This window comes from Cajanus cajan, chromosome 9 (assembly GCF_000230855.2).
Source record: "Cajanus cajan strain Asha chromosome 9, NIPB_CcT2T_4, whole genome shotgun sequence".
Classification (NCBI taxonomy): Eukaryota; Viridiplantae; Streptophyta; class Magnoliopsida; order Fabales; family Fabaceae; genus Cajanus; species Cajanus cajan.
Window position 1 is genome coordinate 6,296,676 of NC_138525.1, and position 25,602 is coordinate 6,322,277.

At 34.0% G+C, this 25,602-nt stretch overlaps 1 protein-coding gene across 1 annotated transcript; it reads left to right on the plus strand.

Annotated features, from left to right (window-relative positions):
• The first annotated feature begins 1,699 nt into the window (after nt 1–1,699).
• Nucleotides 1,700–25,602, plus strand: EMB2771 (E3 ubiquitin ligase). Its single transcript, XM_020379764.3, has 37 exons — nt 1,700–2,066; nt 2,231–2,294; nt 4,024–4,108; nt 5,094–5,329; nt 5,478–5,583; nt 5,680–5,843; nt 7,714–7,901; nt 7,975–8,044; nt 8,840–9,010; nt 9,142–9,632; nt 11,694–12,153; nt 12,489–12,827; nt 13,420–13,503; nt 14,681–14,773; nt 14,882–14,941; nt 15,055–15,153; nt 16,257–16,397; nt 17,130–17,210; nt 17,999–18,070; nt 18,314–18,385; nt 18,953–19,046; nt 19,125–19,204; nt 19,409–19,462; nt 19,574–19,651; nt 19,770–19,891; nt 19,982–20,142; nt 21,352–21,428; nt 21,509–21,622; nt 21,710–21,811; nt 22,364–22,504; nt 22,601–22,774; nt 22,989–23,052; nt 23,158–23,297; nt 23,373–23,530; nt 24,031–24,109; nt 24,472–24,570; nt 25,116–25,602. The coding sequence occupies exons 1-37, from the start codon at nt 1,840–1,842 to the stop codon at nt 25,491–25,493; spliced, it is 5,418 nt and encodes a 1,805-aa protein (XP_020235353.1). The 5' UTR covers nt 1,700–1,839; the 3' UTR covers nt 25,494–25,602.

The window sequence follows — 25,602 nt, forward strand, 5'->3', positions numbered from 1 at the left end:
TAATAGATGTAGATATTGATAGTTTATGTATTTATATATACATATGCTGATTCTTTTCACTATCTTACCCTTATTGTTTCCATGTGGTTTGGACTGTAATGATCATACTATGTATGAGAGCAGAACATGGATAGGTTGATGTATCGAGGGAGGTCTGCAGCTGGCAGATGGAGTCGATGTTTGATATTTTGTTGTTGTAGGCTACTTAGTGTAACTATTTTGATGTATTTTGTACATTTGGATTTTTAAGCCCTAGACTAGACTTGTATATATATTTTAGCTGTTTATATATGCATACTCTTTTCTGCGTGATGCTGGGTTGTTTGCTGTGTGACGGCCAGGCGGGTCGTTACATATAACACTAATGATTATGGCACCAAGCGCTAGAGACACGTATAATGACTCTTAAATGGATGTTAAGTGAGTATATTCTTGCTTAGCACCATTATAAGTAAGCTTTATATGAGTTTAAGCATCGAGTGGGAGTAAGTTTTATTAAGCATCATAACCACAATAAACATTGTTTTTAACGTTAAACATAAGTTGATTTGCATTATGCATAAGAATCACAAAGAATAATCCTTAATCTCTGTGCATTTGGCCGCTAAACATGGGATCCTTGGAAGATGATTCATGTGAGTTGAGAATTGAAATGATAATTATGTTTTACTTATACGTGAATTGAAAATTAAAAACAATTGATATATGGAACCAAAAAAAAAATGGAACATGAGTATTGAGACTATCAAAATATTATGATAGATATATATAATCATCTTTGTATGAGACACACATAATATGCATAAAACTAATTTTTGGGCTACAAAAATGAATCCAAAGATAAAAAAATCACATAAGGGATCTACAAATTTGAACCTTAAGAGTCAACTAGATTTGAGATATTCGACGTGGACTATGTTGGGTCTCATGGTATCAAAGTATCTTGGTGCAAATTTATAACTTTGATGAGTCACTAGTAAATATATTCTTAGTTTAGTGTTAAGAGTGTTTAGTGACAAATACATCTTGTTGTATGTCTTGTCAATTATTGTGAATTCACATATTACTAATTATGATGATATCAGATTATTGAAATGATGTCACGTGTATAGTTACATTAAATTTTATAAGGAAAACATTGCATAATATAAAATATTATTTTGTTATTCAAGTAATTATACATAGTGTTATGCATTTTTCATCATTTTAACTATTATAGATGAATGAAAGAAATAAAATTTAAAACATTATGTATTTATTTTTCAAAATTAAAATTTATATAAATCATTATTTTTATTTATAATAAAAAATAAAAAAGTATAAAAACATATATTTCATTCCAGAGCACTACAAATAAGTAAAAATCTCGAGTTACGAAAGATTTTGGACTTTACATGCCAATGAGAAGAAGAATAACAATAACACTTTCTCTAATATTTTTTTTCATTAATTGAAATTTGTTAAATATCATAATTTTTGTGAGGCTAACCATTAAATTAAAAAAAAATATACTGAACGGTATGCAAATTTTCCAATTTTTGGTTGTTGTAATTTTTAATAAATTATGGTTAATAATAATAAATTTGTTTGAATAAGAATATCAAAGAGAATGCATGTAGATTCAATTGGTATGTGGAAAGTAATAATAATAGTTAATAAAAAAAGTCTAGGGTTAAATTGAAAGCCGCTAGACTCTAAACCCAACCCACGTTGCGTTCCAAACTCAAACTCAAGCAAAAATAAAGAGCGGGAGGGCAAAGCTTAATTGAGCGACACACTTCATTTCAGTGACCAGTCACCAGCGGATTGAAACAATAGAACTTGCTCTGAGCTCCAAAAATGTCCATAGGAGTCCGTTGCTTAACAGTGCTGGGCGAGTTCAAGCCATTTGGCCTCATTGCCGAAGCTCTCGACGGTAAACCCCCCGACACTGTCACTGACAAGTACGATTACTTCCTCTTCGATCCAGAAACCGCTCGAGACAGAGACGCCGAAGATGACTGCCACGAAGTTGCTTCCGCACTCAGCAATCACGGCGATCACGAGCTTTTCATCCGAGCCAATAGGTGATTTATGAAACCCTCGCTTCTCTGCTCAGTTGCTTTCCAAAGTGTGCAAATGAAGTTGAATCCCAACCTTCATTTTGAATTTCTGTCGTGTTTGTTTGCTGCTTTGCTTGTGCTCCGTTTGTTGCATTGCTCTATCCAACGCGAGTGCTGTTTTGTGATAGGATTATATGGTCCACTGGTGCCAGAGTGTTCAAGAGATTTACCTTGCAATCCGATATTGTTAAGGTAAGTGTTTTTAATTTACTCCTGTACTACTAAATTTGGTTCAGTGTACTTAACCTTGTTGTTGGAGGAACATCGTTGTTCACATCACTCAATACTCACATTAGAATGGCTTCTTGTGTGGATTGTTACCTGACTGGAATTTTCTTTTGGGGGATATTTTATTTGTAATTTGAATTTCGAGTGATGCCAAGCCTAATGGTTCGAGTCTGTAAAGAAAATGCTCTTTATTTGTTTCATCTAGAAATCTATTGGCGCACCTATGGATTGGTGTTGATGAGTATATTAAATTTGATCATGTTTTTGGTTTAACTCTCCCTTCCTGTTTCAATTTATTTGTTCTTTACCTTTGTTTACTTTAATATTCTGTATTTGCGACAAAGAGAAACAGAATTTGTGCAATTGCGGCTAGTGTTTTAGAGGATATGTGATTGTCATTTATAGTTCAAATTCTCATACAGATTTGATAAGATCCAGTGAATATAGCAGCAGGTAGGGAAATAGAGTTTTAGAAGATGAAAGGGTGAACTATCTTGAAGTAAGTGTAGCTGGAATTTTTGGATTGTAACAGTTAACTTGGGAAATTTGCATGGCAAGGATTAGAGTTGAATGACCAATTTTCAATTTAAAAAGGAATTTAATTTAATGAATAAGATTTAAGGGGATGTGTAGTTAAGGACCGTAGGAAAGGAAGATGCTGTATGGCTGTGAATAGTACATGCAATGCATAGAGAAGGACACTGACCTCACACGCATAAGCTCAATAATTCAATCTGTCATTTGCTTTGTCATTTGTCAAAAGTTTAACACTCAACTCGACTAATTCTGCAAATGCATTGAGAAGCTATATATAGGAAAAAGGGTGAACTCATTAATCTCATCAACATTACTATGTCCACATCATAACTTAATGAACTTATACTATTTTTAAGACCACTCTAACAAACTGTAAAGCATGAAGTTTCAGGGCATTAAATCCCAGTTCTCAACTACTAAACTGTTGGATCAGTATCCTAATACTCATTCAGCACAACTTTGCAGACGTAACAAAGCTTTCCTTGATGTATTGCTCTTATTGCATAGTGTGGCAATTAGCAACATCTGGAGTATGCTTCTATGTATGGTTTGGGAATCTTGGGTGTGTGCTAATAGCTTTGGAGTTTGGAGCATTTTTTTACTAGTTTTTATAGATTTTGGCAGGAGTAAGGAAGAGCTTTGTAACATAAATGATTTATGTTGTCCTTTGAAGTTTGAATCCTATCATTTAGTGAAAAGTTTGGATTTTTAAGGAAATATTTGGGCATAAATGTTTAGCTGGATAGAACGGTTTTTTTAGTATCTGGTGCTCAAATTTTTCTTTTGTGGAATTTATTTGGTAGGCATTTATACAGGTGCTGCATCTTTGAGGCATTGTTGGCCATATTCTGTTTAATTTTGCTTGTGTTTGGGGAGGTTATCTTATCTTTTTTCATTTAAATTCTTCTTTCCGCATAATAAAGTCTTCCTTCAAAAATGTTCTTTCTTGACTTGGCTTTGGGTTTTCAAAGGCTAAGGAGGTTGAAACTTATCTAATTAGCTGATTGCTGCAACATTGTCCATGCAACCGGGAAGTGCAACAGTGGAGGACTAAGTCTCAAATTTGATTTTTCTATTCCTTTGTAGTAAATGTAATGCTGCTCTTTGTTCCATTTACTGAACAGTTATTCTTTAACTAATTATTTTGAAAATTTAGGTGTGCTGGTGCCGTCTTGGTCATATAGCTGAAGCTCTTCTATGTATATTACAAGTTGATTGTTTGACTATCTATAATACATCTGGTGAGTGTACTAAATGAAGTTCAACCATCATATCTCAGTGTTGAAGTTACAGAGTTTTAGAGAGAAATGAGAGAAGATAAATATGTATTATTTAGTGTTTTGGGTTAGAACACATGTTCCCATATGTATACACACACACACACACAAGTAAAGTGCCATCTAAAAGATAAACTAATATTATCTGAAAGATAAAACATAAAACATAAACTGCATATCTAATCACAATCAACAGATAGAAAAGGAGAAAAAACACTTATAACATGGGAATGGTACTATTTTCTGGCTTTGTTGTTAAAAACTTTATTTTACTCATTGGAAAAGGTTTCTTTTACTCATTATTGATTTAGAGCTAGAACCAAATCAATCAAGAATCCCAGGGATTCTACAATTTCTTTAATTAATTATATAAAAAAAAAAGAACAATCAAGCCTTTCCCCACAAGGTTGGAGTTAATAAATATCAAAGTGTGAATAAAATAGGACATCTAAAATGATATCCATAGACAACAGGTAGTTAGAATCCTAGTCAAACAATAGCTACCTGAAATTAAATAAGGCTAGATTAAAAATTTGGTTAGTATACTTCACACCATTTTTTTGTTTTGGTTCTCACATAAATAAACTTTTATACATTGGTCCTTGCCATTTGCCAAAGTTATAGTGTCATATGTTTGCCGATTTGGGTAATGCTTAGTAGCCAGTAATGTAAGGCAAACATTAGCCAACTCAGCAAACATTTACAGTGCAGTGTTTTTTTCATATATATGGACCCAAAACAAAAAAAAAAAGATGTCAAGTATAGGGATCAAAATTTTAATTTATTAACTTAGTAAATTGTGCTTCATTCTCTTAACACAACTGTTGGATCAGTATGCTAATACTCATTCAAATGTTTTTCATATATCAGATTGTCAATATTTTCAGGTGTTAATTTTTTTAATTTTTTTTTTGTGCTATAGTGACTGAAATTTCTTTCTGTTTAATAGGTGAAGTAGTATCACTTCCACTTCCTCGTACAATTACATCCATATGGCCTCTTCCTTTTGGTTTATTACTCCAGCAAGAAGTTGAAGCAAATATATCGTCACGTGTTCCTTTTTCATCTAGCCCTTTGCTTAATACACGTGATTTGCTGCTTAGTGCACCTAATCATATCCAAAAGGGGGAGGGTACTTCAGTATCGTCTCATCTCATTTTGATGGATCCACTGGATGAACAACAAGTATGTTATGACAATCTACAGAGTGTTGCTGAAATTTTGTCCTTCTAGGTTATATCTTGTGTAGTTGTGACATATTTACTGCTATGAATTATTGTTCTGGTATTACCTTTTACGTTTGATTGCTGACTTTGTTTTACTGCCATTTTAGCCAACTTTTATTGAAGAAAGAGGGAAATTGAACATGATGAAGGAATACGATGAAAAGACAATCTGGACAAGTGATCAGGTCCCACTTATGGCATCCTATAATAAAGGTTTCTATCATTAAATTTCTTGCAATTAGTTCCTGGTCTCCTTCCGAATGGCTTCTTGTCTTGGTAATATTTGTGATAGTGTTATTTTGAATTCAGGAAAGATGCAGCACTCTTTGTGGGTTGCAGAAATTGTCAATTCTGACATTGACGAGGAAGTGACCACTAGTTTATCACATGTAGATCCCATGAGTGTATTGCCAAAGCATTTGTCCTTTCGTAGGATATGGCAGGGAAAAGGTGCCCAGACAGCTGCTTGTAAGGTGTGATATAGGCTATTATTAGGCTTCCACATGATTATCTGGCTACTGTTGATCTGTGCATTTAATTTGGCATTTTTTTCTTTTCCAAAAGGGAAATGCAATTCATCAGTCAATGACATAGTTGTTTCCTTTGTTCTTCAAGTATTAATAATTGTAAATGTAAGTAGATGCTTTATATGGCCTCAAAGCTGTTTTATTTGTATTTCTAGCATAGCATATGACTTATTAATAATTAAAAGTTTGTTAATTCAAACTTTTATTAGTTTAACATATTTAGTACATGAAAAATAATTATTTAAAATGATTAGTATTTTATTTTATTTTATAATCTGCTTATAGAAGAGGACTGCCTTGTGGTGGTGCTCTCCTGCCCTTTATTCTATCTACACATTATTGTGGGACTATTTCTCTTTCCTCCCTTTTATTCTTTCTCACTCGGCCAGCCATCTCACTTTTCTTTCTTGAATTCATTCCACTATGTTCTGCATATTCTTAACACATTATTTAATTTTTGTTTTTTGGTAAGCTTCTAAAACATTCTATCGCTTTTACTTAGTTCCTTTTCTGGCCATGCTTGGAGTGCTCACTTTCTCAGGAAAAATTGCTCCTCCACCCCGCAAAAAAACTTTCCTAGTAAGATTCAATTTGATTATTGGAAGGTGGAGGCAAGCCAGAAATCTGCCATAAAATTTGGCAGATGGCACTGCAGCCTATGGTGTAAGTGTGGTGGCTATAATAAAAAAATATATTATAAAAGTATGCTAAAAAGCTGCAGAATATATTAAAAACAGTAAAATAATGACATGTGATGTCAAGAACAAACTAGAGACATTGTGAAAAACATAATTCACCAAAAGTATAGTAGTATATATAAAACATTCCACAAACTTAAGGGATAATATCATAAGCCTCATATCATAAGTTCAGAGAAAACAACACTCAATGGAGATGAATAGAGAGAGACTCCAAACAGAGGAATAGAGAGAAACTCAGACCAAATAAAGAAATAATGAGAACAGAAAAGTAAATAGAGGCAAAGTGAATTGAGAAACAAAAGATCATAGAAAAGAAGACTCATGAACAGATAGGTTACTTGAGATAACCAAATCACTTGTTTGCTGTAGATGGGTTGTTTTTTGGAAGTGGTTTCCTTTGCTGAAGAACAGGAGATGTGAGTGCAGAAGTGATGATGTCAGGCTGCATATTTTGAATTCCAGTGTTTAAAACATGTTGAATGTATGTTGATGGTCTCTGATCAGTTAGAGACTCCTAGTTTTTTCCCCATTCTTTTTTAGGAGTAACTAACTGCCTTTTCCACCATAACTGCTGCCACTATCATAACTGCAATGGTAAATGTGGCTGCCATGAAATACCCAGTACACCATTGCGCTGTAATAGCATTTTGTTGGAGTCCACTACTCCATCATGCCATGTTCACTAATATTTAAAAAATTTGATAAGATTTTGATTGTAAGATATTTTGAACATAAAAAAGCTAACCAGGCTTATTCAAACACAATGTTAATCATGTGTTGCATAACTATATTATCCAAAATACTTCATTGTTTGGAGAATTATTTTATTCATTTGAGTTTCAGATTTTTAGTCAGAATGATAGTGTATATTCTGCATAGGTAATCAGATCGATTGATGAAATGAATACAGTTTAGACCATTTAATCTTCTCTAAATGTCTCCAAAGTCCAAATTCTTTTAGATTTTACAAAGAACAGTGAAATTTTAAGTCCTTAATTAGGTAAATGGTTGGATGGATTGCATTCTCCTTTCCTCTTTGGATGATTTATCATTTATTGTTTATAACTTCAATTTTAATTATTTTTCTTTTGACTTTTCCTTCAAATGACTACTAGGTCTTTATGGCCACTGATGACGATGCAGCTCCTGTCGTTTGCTTTTTTCACCAAGAACAAAGAAAGTTGTTGTCTGTTAGTCTTCAGATTGTTGAAATAAATAATGAGATTGTGTTTGATGTTAAGCCTGATATGAGCTGGAACATATCTGCAATTGCAGCTTCAACTGTGACGGTTACGCGCCCTAGGTAAATATCTCAACTATTTCTGCATTGCTTTTATAATGCTGGGCATAATTTTCTTCGAGTATGTGTTTTCCAGGGTCAAAGTTGGACAACTTCCATATTCAGATATAGTGGTTTTGGCTCCAGAAAATGTTCTGCTTCTCTATGTAAGCCTTAGACATGGATGGACACATTGATTTAGTCATTCTTCAAATTTTTTGTGTCCTAACATTTCTCGATTTATTTTCTATCCTTTCTCTATGTGTTTGCCATTATATTTTGTTTTGATTATTATTCTTTTCCTAGCTTCCTTGTGGGTTAATACTCGATTTTTTTTATCAGAATGATTTCTTTTTGTAGTGGGGATTTGAGAGCTCTTATGGGCTGATGCTTGTATCATTTTTTTTTGTTGCTTTTAGGGCTTATTAGGGTTCCTGGTTCTCCTGCTTTGTTTTTTTTATCTTTCTATCAACTAACGTGTCTATATAAAACTGCTTGCTTTCTATTATCTGCTTTTACTTTTAAATAATTGAAGTGAAATTCATTTTATTTTGTAAGCTAAATTTTGGCTACTCCATCTCCTTTGCACTGTTGTACTATAGTTTTATGATTAGTAATATATAACTGATTTTGTAGATAGGTTATTAATTTATACAAACAGATACTTTTTTGTTCCCTGATAAGTACAAGGTTCTACATGTGAGCTACATGATCTATATATGTTACCATAATGACTGGATATGGTTTCTTATAAATGGAGTTGTAAACATGGCAGTTTTAATTTGTAGAAATTCTTTTTTATATTGATTGTTTATACTTTATACAGCTGTCTTCAGTCTCTCTTAGATTCTCACTCTCATCCTTTTCCTATATAATAGTTCATTTCCATGATTCTATCAAATGCCATCAAGATTGCTAAAAATTGATATTTCTTTCAGTAATATTTCATGTTTATATTGTAGTCTGGGAAGCAATGCCTGTGCAAATATGTGCTACCTACTTGCTTAAATAAAGATAAAATTTTGCATGATTTGGAGGTTCCAGAAAAATCTCCTCTTCCCAATGACACAAAGATTACTGGCTTGGCTGATGCCGTTGAGGGGCGAGTCAATGTGATAGTAAATAATAGGCAGGTAGGTATGCTGACTTGTATTTAGGGCCAATTTTTTTTACCTTCAAGTTGACTCATGTAGGTTTCTTGACAAATGGAAACCTAATAATCTGATTCTTTGCATCTTTTGACATATCTGCTTTGCATATACAGATATTTAGATGTGCATTACGACAAAGTCCTTCATCAACATTAGCTAATGATTGCATCACAGCACTTGCTGAGGGGCTTCGGTCTAGTTTTTACAGACATCTTCTTGGTATTCTCTGGAAGGATGGTGACCCTGCTCATCTGTCAGAAGCTGAATCTAGTGTTGATTCAGAATGGGGCTGTTTTTGTCATGTAATTATGCAAATCTGCAGAAAATATTGCATTTTATCTCAAAAGCGCTCTGATTCAGTGCCACATTCTGCTTGGGACTTCCTTGTTAGCAGCCAATTTCATTATAATTTTTGCAAAGTAAACTCCATGTTTGGAATACCTTGTGCAGTGTCACCTGATCAGCAGGAACCAAATTTCCACAGATCATCTGTAGATTCCACTCAAAGTTCTGAAAAGCCTTTTTATACTGATCTGCTAAGAGAAAGTCTGGAATCTCTTCATGGACTCTATGAAAACCTGAAACTTGATAATCTACGCAAGAGGTATGTCTCTGATCAGTTGTATTATATGTTTTGGGTTGCTTTTCATTTTAGTCTCTAGCATCCTAACTAATGCATTTTGTTATCATCTCCTATTTCTATCCTATTAGGTGTTTTGTCTGGTAATAGTAATACCGCGCCATTAATTTAGAAGCAGTTATTTGGTTGGGTTTAGTTAATCTACATTACTTTTAGTTGTAAAGTATGTTTTTAATATTTGATTAGCTTGAGGCTAAGTTTTAAGCTAAGTAGCTACCTCTATTCTTTTCTTTTATTTCATGATAGTATACTGATTGTCTTTTGTTTTATGTATCGATATAGACATGGTAGATGGTACAAGGGATAGTTCCAATAAGCCTTTCTCTAGTGTTACATTTTTTGTTCTGTCAGTGATTTTTTTTTTAATGGATTTACATGGTTAAGTCCACATTTATCTCTTCTGGGTAGTAGCAGCAAAGCAGCCAACTTCAACATTGCAATAGCCGGATGGCTGCTACTGAAAACTATAGATAGAAGCTAAATTTATACTTACACATTCAAATGCTCAAAAGTAAAAATTATATATAATGATAGACATATTCACAATTTGTTCATAATAATTAATAATTGAAAGTCAGTCTTAAGCTAAACACATAAGTTCGTAACAACAAAAGTCATGGAATCAAATAAGTTTAATTCTCTAAATGAAGGATGCATTGATTGCAAATGATGTGATGGTTGATCAATGAATAACAAAAACACAATCAGTACACAACACAAAGATAGACGGGGGGTGAGCAGGTAGAACAGAATGAGTGAACACACTCATGCACAAAAGAACCCCAGAATGAAAAAGTTGTTTGCCTAATAGAAAGGGAATCTCCTCTAATGAAGACCATAGTAGAGCACTAAAGAGAAGCCAAAAAATAGGATCCTATCCATACTGTTTTGTAGTGTTAAGAAAGTGAGAAAAGGTGGTAAATTATTAGATCAAAAGAAGAATGAGTTTCTTAATCAAAAGTTATACTATTCTTATGCAGGTTTCTTAATATATATATATATATATATATATATATATATTACTCTAGAGCTGATTTAGAGTGAACTGCTCTAACATATTACAAGCTACTCATTACAACAAAATGTAACTGTTAACAGATAAGGGAAGCTAGCTTTATGTTTTGGAGGAATGACAGTATAATATATAGTACAATCTAATATGTACATAGTCATTGTAACCTGATCTGATGTGTGCTTAAGATATTTAAGATTATGCCTTTTCAACAGGTTTTCAGTAGAAACAGCACTCTTGACTAGGCAGCAGTCAATTCACTATTAAAGTCTAAAACAATATCCATTTAATATTTTTGACTTTTTTTTAGTTTACTCCATTAGTATCATCTGTCTTCTGTTTGTATGCTGTTTTCTTCTTCTGGATTATTGATTTATTGTTAAGCTCTATGTCCAGGGGCAGTGCTAGATCATTTTACTTGGGGTATCCAAAAAGAAAGAATACTATTGATGAGGGGGCGGAGTTAGTTTTTTATAGATTTAAATTTAACTTTATTAAGAGAATACAAAATATTTGGGGGACCATGATCCCCTCCTCTGTTCACAACATACATATTAGTTCCTCAACTGTCTATGTCTTTGTTCTCTAATAATTTTTCATGATCTGCCCATTGCTATTTTATGTTTGAAATTGCTAGAAGTAAAGATCATACATCAGTTAGCGGTTTGTGCTATAGTGCTGAAGTTTTTTCTGAGACTTCCATCTGTCATTTTCTTCTTCATGTTATGCAAAATCTTTAGATTTTAGCTTTGTGAGGATGCCATCAGACTTACCTTACAAATGCTATTATATGACCTAGAAAAAAACTTTTGCTTTGTGTTCTGAGTATTGACAGCTAGAAGGTTTATTTGATTGTCTTTTGGTTATTCACATATTGTTACCACCATCTGCTTTAAGCATTTTATTGAGTTTTTTTAGGATGTATAGTCTCTAGTAATTAATTTTCTACTTTCAGTTTTTTCTTAAAATATGTTTATTGATTCAATATGATAATTGTTGGCTTTTCCCTATAGGGACTTAGAGCTTCTTTCAATTCTTTTATGCAACATTGCTGAATTTCTGGCTGAGGACAACTACTTGGACCATTACATTCGTGATTTCCCTGGCCTTTGTAAAAAGTTTCTGAAGTCTGGAATCACTATTTCGCTTAAAAATTGCCCAAGCTTATTCAGATGGCTTGAAAACTGCTTGCAGTATGGATTTAATTATGCTAATATTAATGATCTTCCAGCTTTAGTATGTAAAGAAGGAAGTTCTGTGGTTAGCATAGCCCGGAAAGTAGTTTGCTTTTATAGCATATTATCTGGTGCCAAATTGCTGGGAAAGAAGCTGTCTTCTGGTGTTTACTGTAACATTACTATGGGATCATATTCTTCAAAGGAGGAGCTTACGGTTTTAGCAATGGTTGGCGAAAGATTTGGACTTCAACAGCTGGACTCACTACCTTCTGGTGTATCTCTTCCACTTCGTCATGTAAGTTTGACATTGGTGTTAGTCTATCAGAACTTTGAGAACTTTTTTTCATCAATTAATCTAAATCATTTTATGATTTTGTTCATGGAGTATGTTCAACATTTGAAATTGTCTGCCATTCTCTTATTATGCAATTCTAATGTTCATCATGATGGCATTCCCATTTATCAGGCACTGCTTACTATTTTTCTTATATTTCCTGGGACAATGTATTACCCTATTTTCTACATGTACTTGCTTCTTACTATAGTTGTTATGCTTTGAGCATTATATCCACCAAGTTTTAACATATATTTCCACATCTTTTTATATCTAATTGTTGTTATGCCTTCTAGGCATTAGATAAGTGCCGAGATTCACCTCCCAATGACTGGCCAGCTGCTGCTTACGTACTTCTTGGCCGACAAGATTTGGCAATGTCAACTTTGGCACGTGAATGCAAATATAGGGGCATTGAAACACCAACCAATGTCAATGTAATTTCTATGTCCACACCTTATATGCTAAATCTGCATCCAGTGACAATATCTTCTACTATTTCTGATGCAATTGGACTGGAAGGAACGAAGTTTGAGGATACAGATTCAGTTGATGGCTCTACAACTGATGGTATGGAGCATATTTTCAACTCTAGCACACAGTTGCGTTATGGTCGTGATCTTAGATTGAATGAGGTCAGTTATGGCACTTCTCATAAGAATTTTGTAATAAGACTGATTTGATTATTTTTCCTTGATATATATTTTCAATCCCTGTTGTGGCATGTCTATAGATCATATAAAAAAGTTATAGTTTTTTCCCATCAATTTATTAGAAATCATTTTAGGCAAAGTGCTGCTACTGCTTTATTGTCATTGTTGCTAGTGAGTCTGGGGGATTTTATTTATTTATTTTGCATTTATTTTTCACCTGTCTTCAACAACCAAAACTGATAGAAGAAAGAAAGAGTTATATGGTACTTGCTAATGTCAAGGCTTCTTGGGCTTATTATGCATATAACATCAGCTGCTTTATAGTCTTAGAAATATGAAAACTGCTAATAATAATTTTTCTTACTTTGTGGATATTCTCCAATGTTACTATGCCTCAATGGACAATTCTTACAGGATCATGTTTTACAGTCTATCAGTACATGTATTTTGTTTTTACTGATATCTTGAACTGACATTTTACTAGCCACTGGTAATTGATGTTTGTTGTGCTGGTGCAGAAGTTACTTACAAACTTATTTCTTTTCTGAATCATTGCTCTGGCTACTTTTACTAGGTTAGACGCCTTTTGTGCTCTTCAAGACCTGTGGCAATTCAAACATCTGTTAACCATAGTGCTTCTGATCAGGACCTCCAGCAGGTATGTGTTGCCGTGGTATTGGATTTTTGTGATTGTCAACAGTTTTGTTTATAATTTGATTATTTGAGCAACTGATATACTCGATGACAGTAATCTTAGCAAGTCTAAGCCTGCAACCCTCTTTCTTTGGTAAATATTCTCGTATACACCCAGTGTAATGACCCTGATCTTGATAACTAGACACATGTAACTTAGAAATTAAATATGCTGCTCTTCACTGTCATATTAGTTTAATTGTGAACTCTCAGCCATTGGGTTTAACATGACTGATTTATGTAAAAAAAAATATCTCCCCATTATAAGGTTTTCATCACACGCTTCTTTGTCGAAGAAATTCATTCTTTTTCATGTGACATCGATATTTTAGCTCTCCTATATATAATTGGGCATTTCAAACATTTTTTTGGTTGCATAATCTGGTTATTTGTTCCCTTGATTTCTTCCTTTATTTTGTCATAAATTTGTGTTTCTTCCGAGTTTTGATGTTTGGTTAATTTTTGTTATCATTAATTGAGGTTAAATTATGCTTTTTACATTAGGTCACACTATTTGATTTAATCATTTAAGGTAAAAATAATTAATTTATTCTTAATTGTACTAACATCAGGGTTTATTTTTTATTGTAATTGTAAAAATGTTTTGATTGAACTAGTATGGTATATATAACTAAAATAAAATGTTTATTTTTATTTTTTTACCTTTTCTGCCTTTTGAATTATCTTTCTATTCAGTAAATTAAATCTTGGTTATTTTGAATTGGTGTTTGTTAGTTTAGTAATCATTTATAACTGTTACAACAACTAAATCAAATTAATACAGAACTAAAGCAACCTAAGAAATTTGTAATTTGCATATTGTACACGACTGTCTTGTTGTACTTTATACAGGGAAGAGGGCTTGCTTGAGTTGGTAATTATTCCATTTGTGGGCTAAGTTTTAACTCTTCCATGTTTGTAATTTTTTTCTTCTCATTTTGTCAATTTCTTTTCTTTCCTAGCAAATTCTATTCTTGGAAAAAAAAACTGAGCTTGATTTAATTATCTGCTGTACATTGCTTCCTGTTTCTGTGATTTATGTGCTCTTATATTTCTCATGTTGCATGGGTATACTTTTTATTTTTATTTTTTATTTTTATTTTAAATCTGCCTTTCATACATTTCTATTACTTTTTATGAAGGCTCAATTGTGGCACCTTGCACAAAGGACCACTTCACTTCCTCTGGGACGTGGGGCATTTACCCTTGCAACCATATATACACTCTTAACTGAGGTTCTCTTTATATTTAACTTTTCTAATTCCTATATGCCTTCACTGTGAGAATTTTGAAATTACTTTTGGAAATATATTCTTCCTAATTGAATTTGTCACAATTTTTAGGCTTTTACTGTTCCAAAGCTTGTATTAGCAGGTCGGTTGCCAGCCCAACAGAATGCTACTGTGAGTAGATATTATATGCTTGACTATATCTGCAAGTCCTGTTTTGGCATGTGAAACTATTTAGTAGTTTTATTATATTTGTTTTAACTTGAGTCATGTTTGTCAATTCACAGGTGAATCTCGACCCAAACATCAGGAACATACAAGAACTCAGGTCGTGGCCCGAGTTTCATAATGCTGTTGCTGCTGGACTCAGACTAGCCCCTCTCCAGGTTTTAACATTGATCCTCAAGTTACATAGTTTTGAATGGTTTAATCTTGTTTTTGCTTGGTAATTATTTTATTTTATTTTTTGATAAGAAATTTATTAAGATAGGAAAGGAAGATACAAAAAATAGGATAATAAATTTTTAAGGTTTAAAGATTACAAAACCCAAAATAATTATAATTATAATTATAATTAAGAAACATGCAACAAAACTTGCCAATCTCTCTTGAGATCTAACAAACAAGGACACTCTTAACTCCCCTAAAATGACTATTAGATATTGCTAGATATCCCTAATTATGGTAATTTGGTAATTCTAGGACTTACATAATTTTGGTAATTAGGCAATTATTTTCTCTGTAGTTATTACCCGCACTATATAATAATACACTCCACTGTTGTACATTGATACAAAGATTCTGTCATGTCCCTTGCTTTCTCTTCTTCTCAACATGGTATCTAGTACCTAACAAGAGACAATCCTATTTTGTGTCTAATTGGTGGACTGTTAGCTATAATTGGCAAGTGTACTAGTGACACAAGTAATAAATTGATAAGTATGTATGGAATTGTTCCCAAAGAGATTGATGTAGTTCCCAGTGTTCACAATTTATTACTATTTGAAATAATAGAGTAAAATGGTAATATGATAAAAGGCAAAAAATAATACAAGACTAAAATATCTAATGATGATTTTTAGTCTTTAATGAGAGATAATGAATTATGAAACTATTTGGGTTCCAATTCCTCTATGTGGATAAAATTTGTCACCTAGTTTAGCGTGTAACGAAATTTCAGAGTTTTGTGTTGATCCTTCGGCTTCTTTTTATCAAGTATTGGGACTATTTTAAAAATTTAACAAAATACTTGTTTTTTGGTGCTTTCCTGTCCCTGTCTTTAGCAAAACAAAAGGACCATTAATGGAGTCTGTCAGAAATTAGAGATGTATACCAAAAACTTAATAGGCATCCTAATGTTTTTAAGCAATAATTCAGTCTCAACAATGTTGTTACCGAACAAAGCTTTGGGTTGGAGTATTTATCTTAGCTTGCACAATTATATGTCATTGCTGCATAATTCTGAAAATGCGTATAATCCCTTTTGCAGGGAAGAATGACAAGAACTTGGATATTGTATAACAGACCTGAGGAGCCAAATTCTGTTCATGCTGGATTACTTCTTGCTCTAGGACTTCATGGATATCTACGTGTATTAACTGTTACTGACATCTACCAGTATTTTTCTCAGGTTTAATTCTCTAATGCTCCACTAGCACTTCGTTTTTTTTTCTTTTTTCTTTTTTTCTTTCTGATGGTGATGATTAATTGTGACAAAACAGATAATTAATCTTAAATTTCTATTGAAAATAATATCTTTCATAGCATATATTATTTGTTGCCGCTGCTCTAAGCTCAGTCTTTACTTTTTGGCACTTACAAAAATTATTTAGCCTTTGTATATTTACCTTTCTAGTTCGACTCCATCTAGTTATTGTTTTCTAAAATTAGGGTATTTGTTGCCTAGTTATCAAATGCTGTAGTGTTGCATTGTGGATGCCCCTGGTTACAGAAATTGCATAATGTTTCTGTGTCTCATCTGATGTGCCTGCAATGCAATTGCAGCTGTTGCAGCCACTATTCTGTTTTTTGGGGGGGCTCTGTGGTTGGTTAGGTTCAAGTAGACAATTATAGTGGCTGAAAGAAAATAAACACGGTGTTGATTTTAGAGTCGTCGGTGTTCTTTTTAAACTAAAATATTCTTGTAAGTGTTTGGAGTTAGAATGAACTTCAATGAACTAAAGCTAAAGTCAATAAAATGTTTGATTTTAAGGGCTCATCACAAAATGGTTGCTACCATATAATTCATTTAATTTCAATTAACTTGGGACAACTCATCCATTTTTCCTTTTTTATGTTATATTCTATCTTTCAGCTTTTCCATTTTGTTTGTCATCAAATTATTTTTACAACTTATTTTTAGGAGCATGAAAGTACTACCGTGGGATTAATGCTTGGCCTTGCAGCTTCTTATGGAGGCACTATGCATCCGGCTATATCAAAGGTATTATCAAGCACATATTTTCTGATGAAATTGTTGCAGATCTCTGCTCTCAGATACCAGATCATAGTTGCAATTCGTTGGAAAATTACTTCTTCTAGTTCTGTTATGGATTACATTGTTTTTTCTTGATCGGGAAAGGCACTTGTCATTTTAATGCCAAAAATACATAATTATAGAAATCATTTGATTTGCAATTTGGTCAATTTCACGTCTTTATTTGAGTGATTGACCAGCATGAAATGATGACATTGTACACTTCCTGAGAAATATAAGAATTTGAGTTTAATTGAAATAAAAGCTATTTATTTATTATATTTAAATATATGATATATGTCAGTCAGGTGGTTCTTTTATTGATTTATTGAACTAGTTAAACTAGAAAAAAACACTATTTAAATTAACTTTCTGTGCAATGTGTGTATTATTGGTTTTTTAATTCATCAACTTATATCTGTGCTGATATAAAAGAAACTCTATTATGAGTATGACATTATGATTAATGATTTTGTTATTTGAAGCATATTTTGTTTATATTTTTGAATATTAAGATTCAACTATTAGAATATTGGCTTAGGGTCATATAAGAACTTACATTTATCATATCTCTAGTCAACGTAGGATTTCAACACCACTCTATAGAAGGTTGGATGTTATTTTTTTGGGCCCTTTACTGCATGAAATCAGTGTTTTTATATTGCACAACTTCTTTGATAACATGCGTACTAACCTCTGATCTCATCCCTTATGCCTTTTATGTTGGGAGAACTGATAAAATTACTCTCTGGCAGACACTTTATGTTCATATTCCTGTACGACATCCATCTTCCTATCCAGAGTTAGAGGTTCCAACCTTGCTCCAGGTATTTTTTATGCTTATTTTATATGTTGACTTTAGATTAGCCTGTTTCACCCCCCTCCGTCCTTTGTTGGTGCTTTCTAACATCAGAAGAGAAATAGTAAGGCCCAAAGTTGTGGCCTCCACTTGCTTCATTTTATCTCAGAGAGAAATTCGTTATTCTGTTCATAACATTCAATTTGTGTGCCATATTTCTATCACCACCCGATGATTATTTTCAAGTTGAATATTTGATACATTTTTTCAGTCAGCCGCTTTAATGTCTCTGGGGATTTTATATGAAGGTTCAGCGCACCCACAAACAATTCAGGTTTTATTGGTAAATATATTTCCTGTCTTCATCTACTGTTTATTCAATGCTTGGACATATGCTTGAGTTATGCAATTCTTGCATGCCATCAAGATAAGTGAACCTCAATGTAGATTATGGTTGAACTAGTACTGTTTATTTTACTAAATTTTATTGTTTTCTTGGACCATTTAGCCAGTGGGTATGATTTACATTATTGTCACCTCTTTCCCCTTTCATTAAATGCAATTACCTTGGAGTTTTGATATATTTATATTTTGTAATTCATTATCATTCATGTACTTGTGAGGTTAGGAATTGCTTTATCAAAGATGTTTGCCTGCATGATATCTGTCTAGTACATACAGATCCTGTGGTCCATATTTGGAATAAACTTGCCTCAATACCAGTGCATAAATTTCTTTCATGATTTTTTTTTTTCCATGGGGCCTTCTCATTCTAAATAATTTGTATCTCTTCTCTGGTCGATTAGGGTTTGCAGGGTTTCTGTATCCACTAAATTATTGGTCACCTATGTTTCTATTTAATTTCTTCCTTTAACTTGTCTTCCCATACATCTATATGTAATTTTTTCAGGGTGAAATTGGGCGCAGAAGTGGAGGTGATAATGTTCTTGAGCGAGAGGGTCATGCTGTTTCTGCAGGATTTGCACTGGGTCTTGTTGCACTGGGTATGAATGCTTAAATAGTTAGCAGGTTTTGGATTGTGGTTTTCTGGTTCTTATCTAACCAACATATGTTGCCTGAAGGACGGGGAGAAGATGCACTTGGTTTCATTGACACATTTGTGAATCGTCTGTTTCTCTACATTGGTGGCAAAGTACACAATGTAATGGAATTCACCAATTATCCTGTCATTTTTTCCCTCCCTTTGTTGAGAACCTTAATTCTCTTCTTGTTTCTATATTAGTTACAGTCTTAGTTCTGAATGTATGTAAGAGACTATGCCATTGTGATCTTCTGTCTTTTGGCGCTTTAAGACTACTTTATAATGCTTATAATTTTATATAATGCTCAAGTATTTCTGCATCAGGAGAGATCTCATTTTCCGACAATCTCAATGGACGAAAATCGTGCTTCTGCACAGGTTCAGAGAATTCAATTCATAATTTTTTTACCACAATAAAATAAAAGTTGTATTTGAGACATTATAGTTGGGACTCTTCTGCATAACTAATTTAAACATTTGTACTTGTAGATGATGGATGGGACAACAGTCAATATTGATGTCACCGCACCTGGAGCCATCATTGCCCTTGCTTTGATGTTTATGAAGGTGTTTCCAATGAACTCACTCTACAACAAATAATAGATATGTCCACAAGAAGTGTATTTATCTGCATCAATTTAAATTGTTTTCAACCTCGTATAACTTTGGTCTGTATTCTTGACAGACAGAATCTGAGGCTATTGTGTCTAGGCTCTCAATTCCCAATACATGTTTTGATTTGCAATATGTGAGGCCTGACTTTATAATGCTTAGAGTCATTGCTCGAAATTTAATAATGTGGAGCAGGTTTGTACTGACTTATTAAGTTATTGCAATGATCTACTTGGACCTGTTTGTCCCCCTTTTGATCCATGTTTGCTGTGTATTTGTTTGTAGGGTTCATCCCTCAAAAGATTGGGTTTGGTCTCAAATTCCTGAGATTGTCAGATGTGCTGTAGAAGGGATTGGAGGTGATGGCAATGATATTGACGATATGGATGCCGAGGCTTTTATACAGGCATATGTCAATATAATAACTGGAGCTTGTATATCACTTGGTAAAATGTTCTTTGGTCTTTGCAGTCATTTTAGATGAATTTAACAGAATGCTCGTATGTTGATATTAACCAAATTCTTTATATAACAAATGTAATCATACAACCAAATGAAATTATTTAAATCCTCATTGGTACCAGTGTTGTTAAATAGCCGTTATGGCGGCACCATAACGGCGCCATAAAGGTATGGCGGCGGCGGCCGCGATCCGTTATGGCCGTTTAGGCTGTGTATGGCGGAGATCCGCCATTTTGAAGATGGCGGCCGTTACGGCCGTTAAGGCGGGTTAGGCATGGCGGTCCATGGCGTGAATGGCGGACATGGCGCCGTTTTGGACCATTTTTTTTATATTTTTTTTCGGTTTGGGCCATTTTTTTTTCTTTTTTGGTTTGGGCCCGAGTTTCTTTCCCGGGTTGAGCACCCAACACATAAAATAGGGTTGCAGAAACCCTAATACATAATAGCCTCTCTTCCGTGCAACCCGTGGCTGCTCCGACAAGACCCCCTGCCACCGTCGCCTCGCCTGTCACCATCGTCTCCGACGCAGCTGCCACCGTCGCCTCCGACGCGGCCGCCACCGTCACTTACGACGTGACTTTCTTCTCCCCCTCCGCGTGCACCATTGTCGTGCCACGCTAACCTCCCCGCGAGCCACCATCACCTCCGAGCGCGCCACCGTCACCTCTGAGCGCGCCACCGCTACCTCCAACGAGACTTTCTTCCTCCTGGTACTTCCTCCGCGCGTGATAGATTCTCCCTCCGCACGCCTCCTCCTTTGAGTTCTGCCATCGCCGTTGCCATTTAATCTTTTTGTTGGTTAGGAATTTATGTTTCTTTATGATGACTATTACTAGATTATGAATGCCATGAATTTTAGATTGTTATATTGTTGGTTTTAATATGTGTTTGTTATTTTTCTGTTTTTGCATCATATTATATATATATATATATATATATATATAATTTTTTTTTTTTTTGTCCGCCATGATGTCCGCCATAGACCGCCATGGCATCCGCCATGACAATATGGCACTTAAAGGTCCTTGCCGCCATCCGCCGTATAACCTTATTAATAACCTTGATTGGTACTATTGTCCTTGATGATATTTTCTTAACCATGGTTTCTTCTATCTTTTTATTTATTTTTTTACCATTCAGTGGTTGTGATACTGTTTGATCTTTGTCTTGAAACTTGTTCTTAACCATGTCAGGACTGGTGTTTGCTGGCACAAGAAATGAGAATGCACAAGAGTTACTTTATGAACTTGCTATTTACTTTCTTAACGAGGTCAGTCCAGAATTACACTGCCTAACTTTCCCCCATGCATATTAGGTGGTTGGCTCTAAATGGTTTATTTTTATCTGCAGATCAAACCAGTTTCTCCAGCAAGTGGAAAGGTTTTCCCTAAGGGACTGTCTCGTTACATCGACCGGGGAACATTGGAAATATGCCTTCACCTTATTGTTCTTTCTCTATCTGTGGTGCCTGCTTTGTCCTTTCGTCTACTTTCAATTAATTACAGATTATGATCATGGCTAAAGTTCTATGGTTAAACGTTTGCATACCAGGTTATGGCTGGGTCTGGACATTTACAGACCTTTCGGTTGTTGAGATTCCTAAGGAGCAGAAATTGTGCAGATGGGCAGTCAAGTTATGGTATTCAGATGGCAGTAAGTTCTTCATGTTGTCTTTTTGTTTATGTAATTTTCAATTTAAAAAAAAAAATCTGGAAGCTGGAGATTGAACTGCCCTACCTTAGGTGACTGAAGAGGGTTTGGTACCATTATGCTAATCGGCTAATGATCTTCAAATTGTCTTTTTATTTCATGTCTACAAGTTTTGTGGTGTCTATATTAAATACAAATTGGTGTCTGTCTCTATATTCATTCAAATATTTGTGTGTTTAGCAGTTGTGTCTCTTCATGTACATTAAGTTTCTTCTTGTGCATGCATTGATGCATACATGCTTATAAACATCAATAGATAAAGGGATTTTGGAGATTCAGATAGCTTGTAGTATGATATTAATATCAAAGAATCGGTTTCAAATTCATATATTCCTGTACTTCGTTTGGTAAAGCAAGCTTTATTTACATCATTGAATGTTCTATATTCACGCAACATCTTGTATATGCTTGAATTCTCCTTTTTTCACATGAGTTTGGTAATTAGCTTTCTTCAGTCTCCCATCTTATTTTTGTTTTATAAACCTGCTGTTTTAGGTAAGCTTAGCTATTGGCTTCTTGTTTCTTGGTGGTGGAATGAGAACATTTTCAACAAACAATCGTTCCATTGCTGCTTTACTAATTACTCTATATCCACGCCTGCCAACTGGTCCAAATGATAACAGATGCCACCTTCAGGTATATCAGATTGATGGAATTACTGTATCTTGTGATAAAGGCTTAAATGTTCATTAGTTATTGAAAATTAAGTCCTGAAAAAAAGTTTTTGTGCAGGCATTTCGCCATCTATATGTCCTTGCAACAGAGGCACGGTGGATTCAAACAGTTGATGTTGACACAGGTCTGCCTGTTTATGCTCCTCTTGAGGTCACAGTCAGAGAAACTGAGCATTATGCAGAATCCAGCTTTTGTGAGGTCACCCCTTGCCTTCTGCCAGAACGATCAATTGTAAGTCTGATTGCTGGATGGTCTATGAATGAAATCTGTGGGGTACTTTGGTTTGTCTTGTTCAGTTTATCTTTTTTGGTGCACAATTCTCCTGTTCTGGTTGAGTTAACTTTTATTTGATAGCTTTTAAAATTGTATATTTCTTATTGTTGAAGCAAAGAGAAGCATTTGTAAGCCTTGTGGGACTAATTTCTATTGATATTGATGGTTACAGTTGAAAAAAATACGTGTTTGTGGGCCTCGCTACTGGCCTCAAGTAATAGACTTTACCCCTGAAGGTAAACATAAACTATTATGCTGTTCATATGATTTTATACTGATTTGAGATATTTAGAATTTTATACTTTTTAAATGAGTAACCCCAATTATGCATTTAATAACAGATAAACCTTGGTGGAATTTTGGAGACAAGAATAATCCATTTAATTCTGGTATTCTTTTTATCAAGAGAAAGGTTGGCGCTTGTTCATATGTTGACGATCCCATTGGATGCCAGTCACTGCTGTCACGGGCAATGCACAAGGTTGAAATTACAGTGTATGATACTGTTATACATGTTTATACTAGTACTTTACACATTATTTTTTGCTTGATCTAGGTGTTTGGCCTGACAAGTTTGAAAGCATCTGATACGATAATGGACATTCGTAGTGGATCTGGTTCTATCACAGTTGATCAGTTGGTTGGCACCTTCTCATCTGATCCTAGCTTGATTGCTTTTGCACAACTCTGCTGTGACCCCTCCTGGTATAATAGGTAAGCTCATATTTCTAGATTATTTTGGCATCCATGTTCTGTTTGATTATGTTTTTAGTATTTCATTTCATTCTGCTCGTTTGATTTTTGAAGCTCATATTTCATTCTTAAATCTTTTGATGAATAACTGATCAGATGCCCTTTAATGAATAATTAATATTTTAAGTTTTATTAGACTTGCACAAAGGGAACAAATCTACGTATGGCTTTCATATACATATTGGAGCATCTCTGGCTGTAGATTTTTTTTTTGTAAAGATGGGAAAACTCTGATTGCTCATCCAAATACAAAATGCATTTCTTTTTTATTAAAGGAATTTTTTTATTAGAGAAATACTGTGAAAAATATTTCTTTGTATATTTGGTCAAACAGTACAGTAGTCAAGATTCCTGTCACTGTCAGTGCAATAAAGTGTGATTCCCTAATTTTCCGAATATTTATATTCTTTTTGTTGTAAAGATGGTGTAATATCTTAATAAATTAATAAAAATGCTTGCAGATCTGATGTTGATTTCAAGGAATTTTGCTTGCAAGTATTATTTGAGTGCGTGAGCAAGGATAGACCAGCTCTTTTACAGGTAATTTACTTAAAAGGTTATTTTGTATTTCCTAAATTCATTCATTAATGACCCAATTTAAAAATTTTCAATGTTGGTTGCATTTCCATGTTGATCATACATGCCACGTTTCAAATAAATTGCCTATCCATAATGTCTTCTGTTTTAGATTCCATGAGGTAATCTTGTGTACTAAAATTACTATTACAGTATAACTTATGAAATATCGAGGAATTTTATGAGCATGATCTACATGTATAAACGTCTGAGATGAGTCGCTTCTTATGAGGCTTGATTCTTATAAGTGTGTAAATAAATAAAAATTGGTATAATGTCAATGCTCGCTGTAAACTGTTTGATAATGATTTTGCACTATTATGCAGGTATATTTGTCATTATTCACAACAGTTGAATCAATGGCCGGACAAGTTACTAATGGGGCCATTGTTTTTGGTGACTCACTCTCTATATCTGGTTTAAAGGTAGTTTTGTGCTTAGTCTTTGATAATTGTACTTTCTTTTGAAGTAATAATCTGTTCTTAAACTGGTTTTGATGCTCAGCTCTTTAGGTAAACAGTTGTTTTCATAGCAATAGTGATCTCCTCTGTTGTGATCCTACTGGGTTTTTGCCATTGGTCTCTAGAATTGGTTTTTATGATCAAGAATTAAGTGATGATTAAAGCAGAACATGCTGTTAGGCATATCTTCTCATATATGTTTCCCTGGCAAACATCTTGGATATCATATTTATCAGAATTAAACATCAGTTATCATATTTCCCTAGGGCTAGACTGAGTTACATTATACTCATTCTGTAGAGATCTAATTGGGATTTGTTCTTCAAATCAAATTAGTCTTTTAAACACCTGCATGAGGTAGTCTTGGTGCAATCGTAAGATTGTTTGCTTGTGTTTGTGATGTATCAGTCATGATTTTGAGTCGTAATTAAAATCTGTCCTCTCCAGGCCTCATACTAGGCCACTGTCCCACGACTCCCACCCCTTATACGAATTGTTTCTGCTTGCAGCTTGCACTGACATATATTGAGGCATTGATGACTGGAAAATTATCCGCTCCAAAAGGAGGAATTGTACAATCAACATTTGTTGGTTCGCTTCGAAAGCAAGTGGAAGAACTCTTAAATTCTTCCCAGGAATTGAAGGATGATTTTCATAACTATTTGAAATTGGGAAAATGGCCTGATGGAGAATCCCAAGATAAACGTTCAATCCTTCTTTCTTGGTTCCTTCAGTGGTTTGATGTACCAACTTCATCTGTAATTAGGACAGCTGTTGATAGAGTCAAACCTAAGCTTATGTCGTCATCTTCAATTCCCTTGTTGCGTCTGTTTTTTCCAAGAACTCACATTCATGTGCTCAGCGAGATAGATAGATGTTTGTCATGATTGTAGTTCAGCTTTAATCTTTTGATTTCCAAATACTCATGTACAGTAGTCTTCAGATATCTGTATCTGCCAAAGCGTTTTTGTTTATACGAGTTTATCCCTTTGCCTA